The sequence below is a fragment of the Tetrao urogallus genome (genome assembly GCF_951394365.1).
Source record: "Tetrao urogallus genome assembly, chromosome: 5".
Lineage (NCBI taxonomy): Eukaryota > Metazoa > Chordata > Aves > Galliformes > Phasianidae > Tetrao > Tetrao urogallus.
Window position 1 is genome coordinate 5,660,873 of NC_136818.1, and position 14,332 is coordinate 5,675,204.

The following is a 14,332-nucleotide window of genomic DNA, read 5'->3' on the forward strand; positions in this document are numbered from 1 at the left end:
CAAGAAAAGCAACTCGGCCATGGAAATGTGACTTAATTACAGCATCTGGCAGAAGAAGCTATATTAGGAGTGAGAGGTCTGCTTTTCAAACATTGTTAGTATAGTGAGCTTTCTTATCTTTTTCTATTTCACTTCTGTGATAATTGCTTCCTAATTTTTTTATTTATTTTTTAAGATGAAATTAGTTTCCCATCAGATCTGTGTGGGAATATATTCCCAGAAGATATGTGGGGAGAGATAGGAAAGTTCCTTCTGTTCTCTCTTCTTGCATAGAAGACAGCTGGGGCTTTTGTCTTGTACTTGGCCAGCACAGGAAGAAAAACAGCCGGATGCCACAGGGCACCTGCACAATGCAGGGCATTTACCTGGCCCTTGCTGTGGAGGGAAGTGCTGCTATGGGGAGAATGGGGAGAAGGATTTCCCTGTTCTGTCTGAAAGCAAGGTGTCCCAAGGGAGCTCTTCTTACATTTCTGGTGGATCTGCTTGTCACAGTAACAGTTTTAGTTGTGTGTTCACATCGATGCCATAAGGCTGTTCAAAATTTTTCCTACCTGAGAGTATAGCTAGTTGTAATGCTTGCTGCTAAATTTCACAAAGTGTTTCTTCTTAATTAGCTTTATTTCATTATTGTTTCCACCTTAATAATGTATTACTGATACTGACTTGTTCCAAAACCTCGTAGAAAGGAAGGTCCTGCATTTTGCTTATCAGGTTGATTACAGAATGGAAACCATCCAGGGGAATCAATGCTTCTGGTGCTTTTGGCACATTATCAAACAACATACGATATAATCATAAGTTGTTTAATTGTATGTAAGTGATAGATCAATAATTCTTTTAGCTTTGAAGTACTAAGAACCTATTAACTAAATTTGGTAATAAAGCTTATGGAATTCAATTTTACTTTTGAGCAGTGATGCATATATAAACATATACGTAGCTGTATGGACTGGATCTCAGATCTGATACTTTAGTAAATCCTTGGGAAAAAAAAGAGTCAGATGTTACTAGATAACTTATATAATTTTTACTTCTGTTGTGTAAAGGCAAATCTGCTGGCAAGATGTAACTTTCAAATTTCAGTTTTTGTGTCTGCAAAACTTGATGGAATTCTGGAATTGATTTTGTGTTAGAAACAGTTACTACTCAGTCAGTGTGCTCACTATATGAATGTATACTTGACAGCTTTTTTCAAGTCATGGTTTTCAGCATATTTCTTTCAGGAGTGAAAGCACGGGTTACCAGGAAAGCAGTGAGAGGGATACAGGTAGCAAATCCATTTGCATTAGTGAATTAGTTTGTGAACCAGTTTGCAACTGGTGTGAAGCAGTTCAAAGAATGTCCTAAAGGATTAGAAGTTGGGTGAAAGGATCAGTGTCATTAAATGCAAGAACCAGATAAACTTCTATGCTGAAAGTACGTAAGGTTGTATTTTTATTTAGCACAAATGGAGTTTTACGAACAAGGTGGATAGACTGGATTTAAACATGTAGCTACAGTCTAAGCCAGCTTCGTGATCAGTTCAGGCCTTCAGAAGCTACTCGAGCCTCTGACAGGCTTTACACATATGTAGTGCTGTACTGTTTTGCTTTTTTTTCCAGCCTCCTACCCAGTGTTGGTACAAATGTGTTTGTTTTTAAAGTGAGAGCTGAATTGGTTCAGTTTCCTGATCTGGTTACAGAATGTACCTTACAGCACAGAGCAATGTTTGAGGCAGGTGGCACCCCTCTTTTGGCTTCAGTGCTTCAGCTGATTGTGGAGCTCTAGTGTTTTTCAAAAGTTAAAACAATTATTGCAGTAAAATTGAAGTCAGAATCCAAACATATCGAGGCTTTCAAAGTCCTTATGTGAAATATAAAAGGAAGGAGAGAGAGTCCAGCTCGACTGCACAGCTAGTGGGACTGAGAGGAGGGCTTTCCTGAGTTAGGGATGGGAGTTGGTGGCAGTGATAGTTCAGAAAGAAGTATTTGGCATCTGCTGTTGTTGGCATGCCTCTTTCTTACCTTTGCAGTGAGCCACATCTTGCTATAGGAAAGACAGTGGGTGTCAATGTGAATAGGAGCTGGCTGGTAACAGGCACATCATGTCTGGATTTCCTGTCTTACATATTCCGCTTATTTAAGGATTTGGTCGTGGGGTATTTATACCTACAAACATCAGCACTGTTTTGTATAAAGCAAAGCATTTCCCATTAGTTCAGTTATTCATGGGCACTTGTCTAATTCAGATACAAGCTCACTACAGTTCTATATGTAAGCTTGCTTATCTAAGGAGTCCTTCTTAGAAGTTTCTAATCCTTCATGGTAACATTAACATCAGAGCTTCGTGCTCATCTTCCCTAGGCCCAGAGCTAAAGTACTGCTGTGTCTGTGTTATGTTTAATGTTATGTGTACTGCCCTGCCTTCCTTCTGGATAGATTTTGGAAGTACTCTGCTTACAAGCTTGAATCCTGCAGCTTCTAGAGACTGGAGGCTCTGAGACTGCGTAGATAGCACTTACATGTTTGTTACTAAGAATACCTGTGGGTTTATTGCTGGTGGAGCCTGAGGCGCTTTAGTGGTCAGTAATCTTCTGATAGTTTTAGTTCTAAGTAGTTTGGAAAAACACCAGGGATTGATAACAGTTATGTCTACTTTATCCCAAAACAAATATAAGCATGTGATTTTTCTTCTTAACTATTGGCACAGAACAGGGGAATGATATGTGTGAGTTTTCAAGTGGAAAAAGTGGCCTGAAGCTATAACCAGTGTAGAGAAGACTCATTCCCCCCTTCCCTTCTCACTAGGACATTGGCGCTGTCTGCAGGAGGAGACATCACCTGTGCTGCAATATGAGCAGAGCGTGTGAGACAGCCTGTCCTTTTGTTTCTGTCCCTGGCTGCAGCCTTTGTTTGTTGAATTTCACTTTATTTGTGTTGGAGGTTCAGCTGGACTGTGTTGGGAGGCTGAGGTTAATCACCCTTGTACGTCGTGAGGCTGGCTGGGAAGATTTCAGCTTGTGGACAATCATAATGGGGCAGATAAAGGCAGCTTTCAGATAAAAATGTCAGGGCTCTCTATCTCAAGGAGGGAATACTTTACAGAATGAAGGTGATAACAGTTATGTTTACAGTACTTTCTCTATATATGTTTAATCTAGTTGTCCCTGAGGAAAAAAAAAACAAGACCACAAGAGACTGTTCATTTTCCCTTTAGATGCTCTTCTACACTCTTGTAGACATCTTTGGACATTTGAATCAGTTGGGAGCAAATTTTAGAACACATTTAACATAATGTCAAAAGGTTGCTGAATTTCTGCATGTTATCTTGGAAAAATGATGTCTCAGTTGAGGAGCAGTCTCAACTGAGGGGAAGGCGGGAGAAAGTTTTGTTTCCTCATAGGGGACAGCTAGGAACCATCAGCGTGTGCTCCTTGAGCTGCAGCACGCCTCCACCTGCTAACCAGGCTGCAGCTGAGACTGTGACAGCAAAGCACAGAATGAGTGCGTAAGGAACTCAGAGTCTTTCGTTTGACTGCTAACAAAATGGTTCAAACAGAAATGCTTTGCAAAAGAGCATTCTGTCTCAACTCAGAGTAGAAGAGCTCACAATTCCACTTGGCCTTTGCATAAGCCCTGGCGAAATCTGACCCAAGATGGGTGATTTTAAAAGTAGTTGACTACAGCTGAAAAGCTGAAGAAGAAACAAAAGGGCAGATGGGTAGAAAGATCTTGAAACTTGTTTTGTTTTTTTTTTTTCCTTTTTTTTTTTTTTCCTTTCCTGTTTGGAAGTGTTACCCTGTTTTTTTGCAATTCAAATGCAGAATTTTCTATTGCTAATCTGAGAGAACAAGGAAACAGAAGAAATGAAAGTGAAACAATCTTGTTCCTTCATTTTCTCTGCCTAGAATGAATTCTATAGTAGAAAAATGTAAGCCAATTTTCAGCATTTTAAAATTTGGTTGTTGTAGGTGTGTGCAGGCTTAACCACTTTCTAGAATTTGAGGTCAGACGATACATTCCCTTACCTCAAGCTGTTGTATTTCAGCCAGATTATTTTTCAATGGAGTGCCAAGCATTGAGGTGGATTTAGAGGAGTAAAATGGGCACTGTCCATTCGAGGGGGGAGGGGGGGGGGGGAAGCAGGGAAGGGATACTGAGTCCCTAACACCAAAATATTAAATACATGAAATATGCTGAAATGTTTTCAACAGGTGAATCTACCCCACTTTGCAGATGCAGGTGAAAAACTGTTTTTGTTGCCAGCCTGCCTGGGAGAAAATTCTCTTTTCATTCCAGGTCGGGCAATTGGTATGAGCCTGAGCTTGTGAATAAGAGATGCCTTCCAGGTTTCTGCAGAGATGCCACCTCAGCACTGATTCACTGTGTTCCAGTGTTTTGTTTCCAAATGTGTTATTCTTTTTGGAGGCACTCCTTTCCCTCCCCCCATTTCCCTCTCTGCTGTAAAGATGCCCAGTGGCTGGCAGAGGACGAAGGATTTTTTTAGGCTGTCGTGTTTTAGTAGTGGTCTCTTTTTCCTTTTAAATGATAAAATTTTGTGACTTGGTTTGCTTGGCAGTTTGTTGAGATGGATGATTTGATTGATACTGAATACGTGACAGCAGTTCAGGTTAATGTTAATTTGCTACATCATTTCAGTGTTAAAGTACAAAATTCATCCCTAAACACAACATTATTGCTCTGGCTCTTAAAAGTAAAATTTTATGTGAAACTCTTAACATTTCTTATTACAAAATATTCAAGCCTCAGGAAATTGCATGAGTGCTATTTAATCTTATATCTCTCTGCTTTTTAATCTTAACTACTTTCATTTGCTTACACTTCCTCTTAATATGTGGTGTTACTACAGTTTTCAGTTTCCTAACTGGGCTACAGATAGGTGCTTTTCCTGTCTCATTTAAAACTAAGGAAGCTGCTAATAAAAGGTATGCAGAGTTTGTGCATTTGTGTAAAGCTTTCTCTTGGAGTTCTCTTTGGATGTGTAACTGTGTTTTTGATTGAACAGCTGAGATCTAGTTTGGGCCTGCAGTAGAATGTTTGTGGATTTGTTTGAAACTTTCTTGTGAAATGTGACTGCAGCAATCTGACACTTAGAAAAAGCAGAGCAGAACGAAGCCTTCCTTTTGCTCCAGTGCCGCATTCTCACAGTAACCTCAGGCTGGCCTTGGTGCCAAGGGAGGTTGTTCCACCACGCTTCTGGCTATTTGCTGGCAGCCCTCCTGCTGCTCCTGCCTCCTGCCAGCTGCTTTGGCTATCCAGTTTTTGTCTCTGCAGAAGTGCTCGAGGGTGGGAGCAGGCCAAGTGGCAGGGACTGGAGGAAGGCGTTTGTGCTCTGTCAGGGCTGGTGCTGCCTTCCATTGCACAGGAGCGTGCCCTGCCGTGTCAGTCCAGCTTCCATCAGTGGCATGGTGTGGTTGTCCCAACTGTGGGAGAAATGAAAGTGGAAGTGAGGGCTTATCTTGCTTGTGTGTGACCCCACCCAGGGCAAACAAATGGAGTGTAAAGAAGAGTTTAGAATTTTGAGTCTTTCCCTCCATTTTGTTTCCTTTAAAAATATATATACACACCTCTGCAGGAGAACACAGTGTTGTTTAGAGATAACGGGGTGCTCTATGGAGCTGTAATACCAGTAGTCCTACCGGCAACTCTTTGGGCAGAGTGTCGCACACCAGAGCCAAGTTTTGCAGCCCAGGCCCTTCTCACTGCAGTCAGGCTGAAACAGCCCTGATCCATGTGAGTGGTCATTCCTGCAGTGGGGCTGGTAAGAATTGCTGCGGGAAAGATGGACTGCAAGCCAAAGGCAAATGCTGCTTGTTCTTCTGGGACTTTGGTCTTTGAACTTCTGATCTAGAAGTGTGAGCCAGATGTAATGGTGTTTGATAGGAATACATGACTTTTCGAGGTAAGATGCATAGCTATTTCAATATGTTTAGTGGCATCATTTTTTTTTCTGAGTTTGTTATTTTTTTTAAGGACTCTGACATTAACTTTATAAAAGCTCTTGTTTTTGCTTTTGTTTTTTAAATTTTTTGAAGGTAATATATATTTCAGTGGTGTTAACAAAGGTTTAAGCTATCCATTTTTAGTATGTGGTTCGTATCCTGAAGTGTATCCTGGAGTCTGTGTCTCCTCAAAGTGACAGATAGTAGGTAGTTATGTAAGCTGAAAATATACTACCCTTTATGCTGATGATATTCAAAAAGACGTATTTTTTTATGAGGCATTTTAATATGATCCCTCTGTTGTTTCTTTTTTGCAGTACAGAAGTGCTTTATGCTACCCTAATAGTTGTAATTCATTATTGGTTTTTATTACTGTTACTAATTTTTCTTTTCAATGCTATTCCTTTGCTAAAGATGAGGTACTTATTTTAATGGGTTCTCTAAAACCCAGAAATTTCCATAAATGATGCTTCTAACTACCAAGTATGTAGGTGGACTGGAAAGAGTTCCAGAATTCCAAATCTTGCTATGGCTATACACAATGGATTTTCTTCTGTGTCTAACACTTTATTCTCCTAATTTCTTACTGCCAACTCAAGGTTGTTTTAAAAGAAAAAATCCTGGTTCTTGTCACAGATTCTTCTTTTTCATTGTCTACATTGCAAAGATTAATTCCTTAATAACAGGTTCCATTCTTCATGCTTAGCTTCCCATTGGCAGTGTAGTCTCTAAGAAGTCTCAATGAAGTTCAGATGATATACTACTTAAAGGACAGAGGTTTAGATAAGTAAGGGCAGTCTCCAGCTAAATAAAACATTTACTATTTCTGTTTTTCACTGATGAAAATCTTAATTAATTGATGGTAATTGCTGTATGAGAATTGTATGTGTGAAATGTTGTGCTTACGTGTCTATGGATGTAGATGATAGGTGAGATTTGTTTTTAATGCTTTGATTTATAGCCCTGATTTTTTTTCCAGAGCTAACTCAATCAGTATGTTTTATTGCTGATGTTTTTTAGATTTCTTCAGTTTTCTTTTTCAGTGTAATTGCAGACATCCTGGCTTGTAGATTTTTTTTCCCATAAAGCCAAAAATAGGGAGGACAGAAAAAAGCAAGCTGTTGGCAGATTTATTACTGAGGGTTTTTTTTCACCACGTTCTGCCATTTTTTTGGCACTTTACATCCCTTCCTCTTTAAAACAGAAGTTAAGATTAACGACGTTTTTATGATTTTTATTTGTCGTATAGAATATGTTATGAGAATTCACTTATGCCTCTGGGGAGTGGGAAACGTGCTTTCGTTAATCATTAGTAGTTTGATTTTTCTTTGTAGAGCTTCATTTTAATGTATTGCCTCTGCAGAGCACTGATGTTTTCCCCTCAGTTTACAAATGTCTATCGTTATTTTTTTCAGCAGACAATCAGCCACGATCCTTGCACAGGGGATTTAAAATCAACTTCAAATTATTGGAGAATTGCACTTCAGGAGGACCCGAGATAGGAGAAGCAGGTCTTCACTATAATGGAAGAGGCCAGGAGCTCAAAGAATGGAAATCATGACCCAAGGAAGTCTGTCCGTCTCGTCAGTGAGGAAGGCAAAGCAGTTAAAGTTACAAATAATCAAAATTATAAGCATAACAGAAATGACAAATCTGTGAAAGATATTGGGAGAAGTTCTCCAAGTGGGAATAGCAGCAAAAAAAGTAAACAAAATGATGTTTTTTCTGAAAAACAAGGAGAAAATAAATCGTGCAAAGTAAATAGTTGTATTCCTGGGACTAAAGACACTGGGTCAAATGTTCAGGAGCGAAATCATGGAAAAGTAAAAAAAAATTCTAACTTATCATCAGCAGCAGAAAACCTGAAACAGACAAAAGGTCAACAAATGGGAGAAAACTTTCTAGGCTCCCATGTTTCAGGAAATGGGGTCAGTATGGAAACCTTAACAGCTACTCACAAAGGGAAACCGGTTTTGGAAAATCCACTTGGAGTTCATGCATCGAAGACTAACGTGGATCAGACTGGTGATCCTGGTAGGACTGCTTCAGATCAAAGAAAACTGGAACATAAGCCTGATGACTTCAGTGAGTATTACTCAACGTTACACACTTTTTTTTTCTGATGGAATGGTTAACCATGGGCTTTGAAATGTTTGTGTTGTGTGTTTTTTTCACATGTAATAAGTTGCTGCTTGCATTTACAGGTAATATGTTAATATAAGCATATTACTTAGAGAATAAGAGACTATGATAATGACTTTTTTTTTATGCCTTAAATCTAAACATCTTTGCAAGAGGCTTGAAGTGCGTGGGTTTCAGGCAATTTTGTGAATATAGTGTCTTGGCTGGAGGAGAACCCTTCATAATATCATTGCCATTTATGAAAATGCCAGGTGTTACTGCTTTTCAGAAAGATCTGGAGAAAAGAAATCTGTTAGAAAGCATTTTTTATAGATATGAGGGGAGTATTTACCTTTTTGTGTGTGTATTATGCTCTGTTTCCTACTAAAAATGTTTAAAATTGGCAGATGGCTTTTCAGTTTAGGGAGCTGTGGAATACTTTCCATGCATCAGAAGTTACCTTTAGGAGTGTTTAATTTTTATGTCTTTTTCAGTTTCAGAATTAAACATGGGTCAGGATTTATTTCATTTCAGGATAGCTTCTTATCATAGACTTTGTCATGCTTTTTCAGAACACAGTATTCTCTAATAAAATGTTGCTTGAAGGCTGTAATGTCAGAGTGCAGAGCTTCCATTTGAAATATTTCCTACCACTGCAGCAGAAATGTGAAAATAAAAGGGAAACTATGAAAAATAAATATTTTTTGGTATCTTTATAAAATTTAACAGGAAAAAAAGTTGAAATGGTAGCATCCCCTGACTGGCTAGCTCTTTGTAGACCACCATCAGTACTGAGGGGACGATCTGTCACTGGCCAAACAGGACTTGAAAATTTGCTCAGATTTTGTTTCCAGGCTTGTCTCAGGGAAGAAGAGGAAGGTGATGTAAAAACTACTAATTTAAGATGTAGGTGTTTGTAGAGGTTAATGAACTATGAACAATTTGTAGGCATCTGGAGGAACTGGACTGGAAGTGAGCTGTGTGTTTGAGTAGCAGCATTCCAGAGCTCTGTGGTTGCTAGCCCTGGTATCATGGCAATGTGTCATAGTCTGCCCAACTACAACTCCCAGCTGTCATCTAACATGGGTGGTTGAAATGTCTGGCAGCTGGCTTTTTGAGGTTGTTTGGGTTAATGTATTTAAAGTTGTTTTGGATTGTTTCCATAGCAAAATATGTTATTTAAAAGAATAATAATTAAGCCTAGTACTTTTATTTCTCTTAAGCAGAGCATCAGGACCTCATGTACTCTGTTCTTTTTTGCCTTGAAGGCCTTAATGGAGTTAGCAATATGAACCTTACTTGTTCTGGTGTTTAGCCTGCAATATAACTCGCTTTGTGCCTCGCCTCTTAGCGAGATGCTCTCATCTGCAGTGACCTCTGTACTCTTACTTGTTTATTCTGAAGAAAATAACTGTTTCTTTCTCTAGGTAAAATAAAGAATTCTGAATCAACTGAAGAACATACCTTGGAAGCTGACTATTTAGAAAGCACAGTTGTTATTGATGAGTCTAATCTGACGGCTGAACAGCAGCTGGGATTGAAACAAGCTGAAGAGCGGCTGGAAAGAGATTATATCTCCCGACTTGAAAAAGTAGGTTGAGTATTTATCAGATAAAAAAGAAGATGAATATCTTCCTTTGGTGTCATCACCATATTTTGGGTTGAGTAATATCTCTATTCCAGACTGTTGCCTCTGTTCCTTCTTTATAGTGTATCACTTCAGTCATTTAAGATACTAACCATTAATAGATAAAAATAGGTTAAAAGATACTGCCATTAATTGTGACAAGATAGGAATTGAAAACATTGTCTTCCTTTTGTGGCACACGCAGCATTCATAGAACAGTTGTTTTTTTTTAAATTCTGCACATGTAAAGGTTTACATTTCCATTACTTACTTAAGGTTTTCTAGAAAGTCCTATACCTGAAAATTCAAGGTATTGGGTCAGAAAGGAACCTCAGTGCATCTTCAGTATGTTAGCCTTCTACCAGACTAAGTCACCTGTATTAAAGATGACTTCTTAAAAATGTTTATTTAAGCTGCTGCAGTAATCTCCAATGAAATATGTTTTGCAATCATTATAGGTATCTCAGAAGTTAATACCTAATGTAAGTGTCTCTGGAGCATTTTACTCATATGTTGGCCTAGGAAAATAAACGTAATGGTTTATAACCTTCATCAGCAACTCTCCACGCATTTGAAGATCATGACCGTTTCTCCCTGCAGACTTGTCCTTTCCAGATCCACTCTTTGTTCTGTAGTCAGAAGGGTTTTTTTCAGTTAATGGTGCATTCTTGTTGCTTTTCTCTGGGCTTCCACCACCTGGCCCATTTAACTGTGGTATCCTAAAGTGAATGCTGCCTTTTAGCTGATGCCTTACGTGTAAAGAAGAAAGCTGGCTTAATCTATCTGAAGTAAAGCATTTGTGTTTAGGATGTCTGTTGGTTGTTTTTTTCCTGTGGGTGGGTTTTATTATTGGCTGTTATTTGCTTGTTTGTTTTTTATCAGCAATAAGATATCGGCTTGTAGCTTGGTCAGCTATGATCCACGTATCCTTTTCTTAAGAAATGTCCAACTGGGTGTCCTCAGCCCTGTATTTCTTTTAGTTGACAGTATCTAAAGAGGAATGATGCGGTGCTTTGATAAAATTTGGTTGCAAGTTTCGTGTTCCATGTCTCTGATTTCCTGTGATCAGTGAACTTGATGTGTGAACACTGTGAACAGTGAATCTTAACACAAAATGCAGAATCACTTCCAGCATTATCTTTCTCATCTGTCGTCAGCACACTCTCTTTTGCACTTTGTAAATCTCTAACAAAAATGTGAATGATTCTCACCCCAGAAGGACCCCTGTTGGAACCTACGTGGCACATGCTTTTAGATCAGTGATGAGCCAGTGTAGGAATGTGTGCTCTGAGGACGATTTTCTGAGCAGCTTTAATCTCACCTTTCTGTTCTTTACTTAGGTAGTATTTATTCACTGCCTTCTTAAGATTCTATGACAAATGACAAAAACTTTGTAAAATTCAGCATGCAACATCTGCTGCTTCCTCAAGCTTTATGATTTTCTTTTAAAAAAACAACCCTAAAATTGGTTTAGTGTAGTTTGGTTTATAGCAAATCACTTTGTCACCCATGGCCTATTTCTTTCCTGACTGGTTATTAATAACTTATTTATTAGAGGATTTTACTGGGCACTAATTCTAACTGACTCATCCTCTCTAGCCTTTTAAAGATATTCTTGAATTTTTCTTTCCTAATGACCTGGAATTTTTCCATTGTTTGAGTTCTTTAAAATACATCTGCCTTTGGGATGTGTTTGCCAAACACAAATTTCAGTAGGCTTGGCTTCTCCTGAGATTTCTAATTTGCTCTGATAATAGTCTGAAGCTATTTGTTTATTTAGAAAACTATTTCCCTTTTCTTTGGTGTTAAGCATATCTACATGATGGAAATAGGCTTTTCAGTAGAGGCAAAATAAAAGGCATTATGTGATTCAACCTTTCTGGGAACTATTGGCATAATACTGCAGATCAGTGTAGTAAAGGAGTACCTGATTGTTGTTAGTGCTGATAGCCAGTTGATTTTAGAAGAGTGTTAGAGTATTACTTCTGATCTCCTTCAGTCATCTGGGATCAAATATGTGAATCTTCTGAACTAGCCAAGTGTAGCTGTAAATTGTGTTCCAAAAGGTGTTTAATTTCATTTTATTAGCTAACAATCTCAAAGAAAATAAGGAGGGAGAGAATTATTAAGAAAGGTGTAATTACCATTGCGTTTTACGTTCAGATTTAATCTACAGTTGGAGACTATCAGACCTTTCTTCCTCAGTTGTTCTTCTTTTCTGAAAAGCAGAGGATTAAACTCAGTAAATAAAAAACTTACCCGAATGAATCAGTAACTTTGGTCTTCAGTATGAGAAGTGAAATCTTAAGAGGCTGTAATATCTTAAAATGGTGTTCTCTGCTCATTCATTGTTATGTCGTTGGTAGGACAGCTGGTGACATTAGGATGAAATTTTTAAGTAGTTCTTTTGCTCTTTCAATTACAACTAATAGCTGTTAGAAGTTTTCCAGTAAGTCTGCAGGCATATTTTTGGGGCCCTTTCAAGAGGGACTTGAGGAACAGCTCTCCCATTTGAAATGAATGTGTCAAAGTGCCTCCTACATCGATAGCAATGTTTAATTAGAGCAAGAAGAACAACAGCCAGATGAGATAGGTTAAAGTGGAATACCTGAGAACAGCACGCTATCTTTGCAGAGAGGATCCTTTCTGACTTTTTTCCTCCTGTGATTTCCAGAGGCTTGGCAGCTCAGCTGCTTCTTGCAGACTCTCGCCTGTCCACCCAAAATGCTGAGCACCTCAAATGATTCATCAAAGTAGAATCTTATTTCTTGTTAGACAGTCCCACCTTATTCAGAATTTAATCATCAGGAAGGCAGTATCTGGCTATTGTCCTCCTTGTCGGCCAGCTACACCCTTCTAAATAGAACAAAAAAATGCAGTACTTGCACAGTGTGCTGTGAATATGGCAGCCAAACAACACCACTGTTTGTCATTACAAATACAATAGATAATGTGTTGAAGACTTCCCATCTTCTCTTCAGAGAAGGGGAGATAAATGCAGAGATTTAATAAATCTGTGGTTATTAAAAGCTTGAGCTGACAAGGGAATGGCTTACTCTCCTTTAGTTCAGCTTTAAGAGGCAGAAACTCTTTGGTCTTAATCTTGCTTCAAAAAAATGTATTGAGAAGTGTTATATTCAACTCATCTCACTTCCTTTCTTTACCTCCCTAGTCATATGGGTAAAAATCCACTTGCACCATGTTTTTTGAAGATTACATAATGTTTACAAAGCACCCTTATATTGCAAATGCTAACTAATTGTTAAATAGAATTTGTTATTGAGGCAGTTGAGTTTTTCAGACACTATTGGCAGCAACATTTTCTTTTAATCTGTGGCCATTTTTCCCCAGCGCTCCCCAGAATATACCAACTGTCAGTATCTATGCAAGCTCTGCTTAGTTCACATTGAAAATATCCAGGGAGCTCACAAGCATATTAAAGAAAAACGTCATAAGAAAAATATAATGGTAAGTTAACCATGTTTTCAAATGCCTTTTTTTTTTCCCTGTTATAATAAATATTGAATAAAATGGCAACAAACCAGCCTCACCTTTAATATGGAAACAGTCTTGTGCCATGCTTTGCATGTGGGCATGGAGACAAGAATTCAGAAATGTGGTTTCTTTACCACTGAATGGAAATGATAGAAGACAGGGCATGGTTTCAGTTTTTAATATTTGTCTTCAGAAAGTTTTATGTAGGACACCACATGACAGTGTGTGTAACTGTCCAAATGTTACTTCATAGAGTACCTGTTGGCAGCTCTGATTACTGATGTATGACTGGGAATGAACTTTGCAGCAGCTGTGGGTCCTCACTCAAAAAAAAAAAAAACCCTTAAAAAAAATAATACACACAAAAAGCAGCCCTTCAAAATGTGTTGTGTTTACTCAAGTGAGAAAAGAGCAGTTGATAGATGAAGGCTAGTACTAATGAAACGTTATTTTCATACCATACTGATGTGCTTAGTGTAGAAAATAGTGTAACTATTTTCAGGTTATTACTTATTTCTGTTGTCAGTGACATTTCATTTAGTAGATGAATGTGTGAAACTAATTGTTGTTTCATTTAGCCCCAAATGATTTGATGCATCTGACATAGTTATTGCTGTTGGATAAGCTGATTATAATGTGATGCATTAAAAGTTCTTTCTTGTGCTGGTTGTTCAGGCAGCAGCAAGAGGAGACTGTACTTTTTAAAACTTCCTGGGAGCCAGGAATATCTCTTCTGCTACTGATGTCCTTCATTCCAGTACAGCCTGCTCTGAAAAATCTGTGTGATTCCTGTGTGGAAAAAGTAGCTTTTTCCACTCAGATGCTTCTATTATGTAGGAACAGATAGAGCTTTTTGATTTCTTTGGATGATTTCTGTTTCAGAGCTGTCAGAAAACGTGGTTCAAGAATATAACGCACCAGATTTCTTCCCCAGTTGCCAGCTGTGAAATAACATGTTCTCTTTTAAACACAGCATCTACTATCATTTCTGTAGGACAGAGTTACCACCTTTGGAAATGTTTGGTCAGGACACTTGTAAATAGAGCTTAATTAGCAAACAGTACATTTTTAACGTATAATGCAATACTTTGCAATACATTGATACGTATCATGCAATACTACAAGATATCCTTTTCTCTTAAAATACA

The 14,332-nt window shown here is 38.3% G+C and overlaps 1 protein-coding gene across 1 annotated transcript in view; it reads left to right on the plus strand.

Annotated features, from left to right (window-relative positions):
• Positions 1-7,464: 7,464 nt before the first annotated feature.
• Positions 7,465-14,332, plus strand: part of TUT4 (terminal uridylyl transferase 4) — a gene marked incomplete at both ends in the record, with an annotated part of 34,557 nt that continues 27,689 nt past the window's right edge. The window contains 3 exons of the mRNA XM_079536325.1: positions 7,465-8,026; positions 9,490-9,653; positions 13,041-13,157. Of these exons, the coding sequence (XP_079392451.1) occupies positions 7,465-8,026; positions 9,490-9,653; positions 13,041-13,157 (843 nt within the window). The remainder of the gene's footprint in view (positions 8,027-9,489; positions 9,654-13,040; positions 13,158-14,332) is intronic.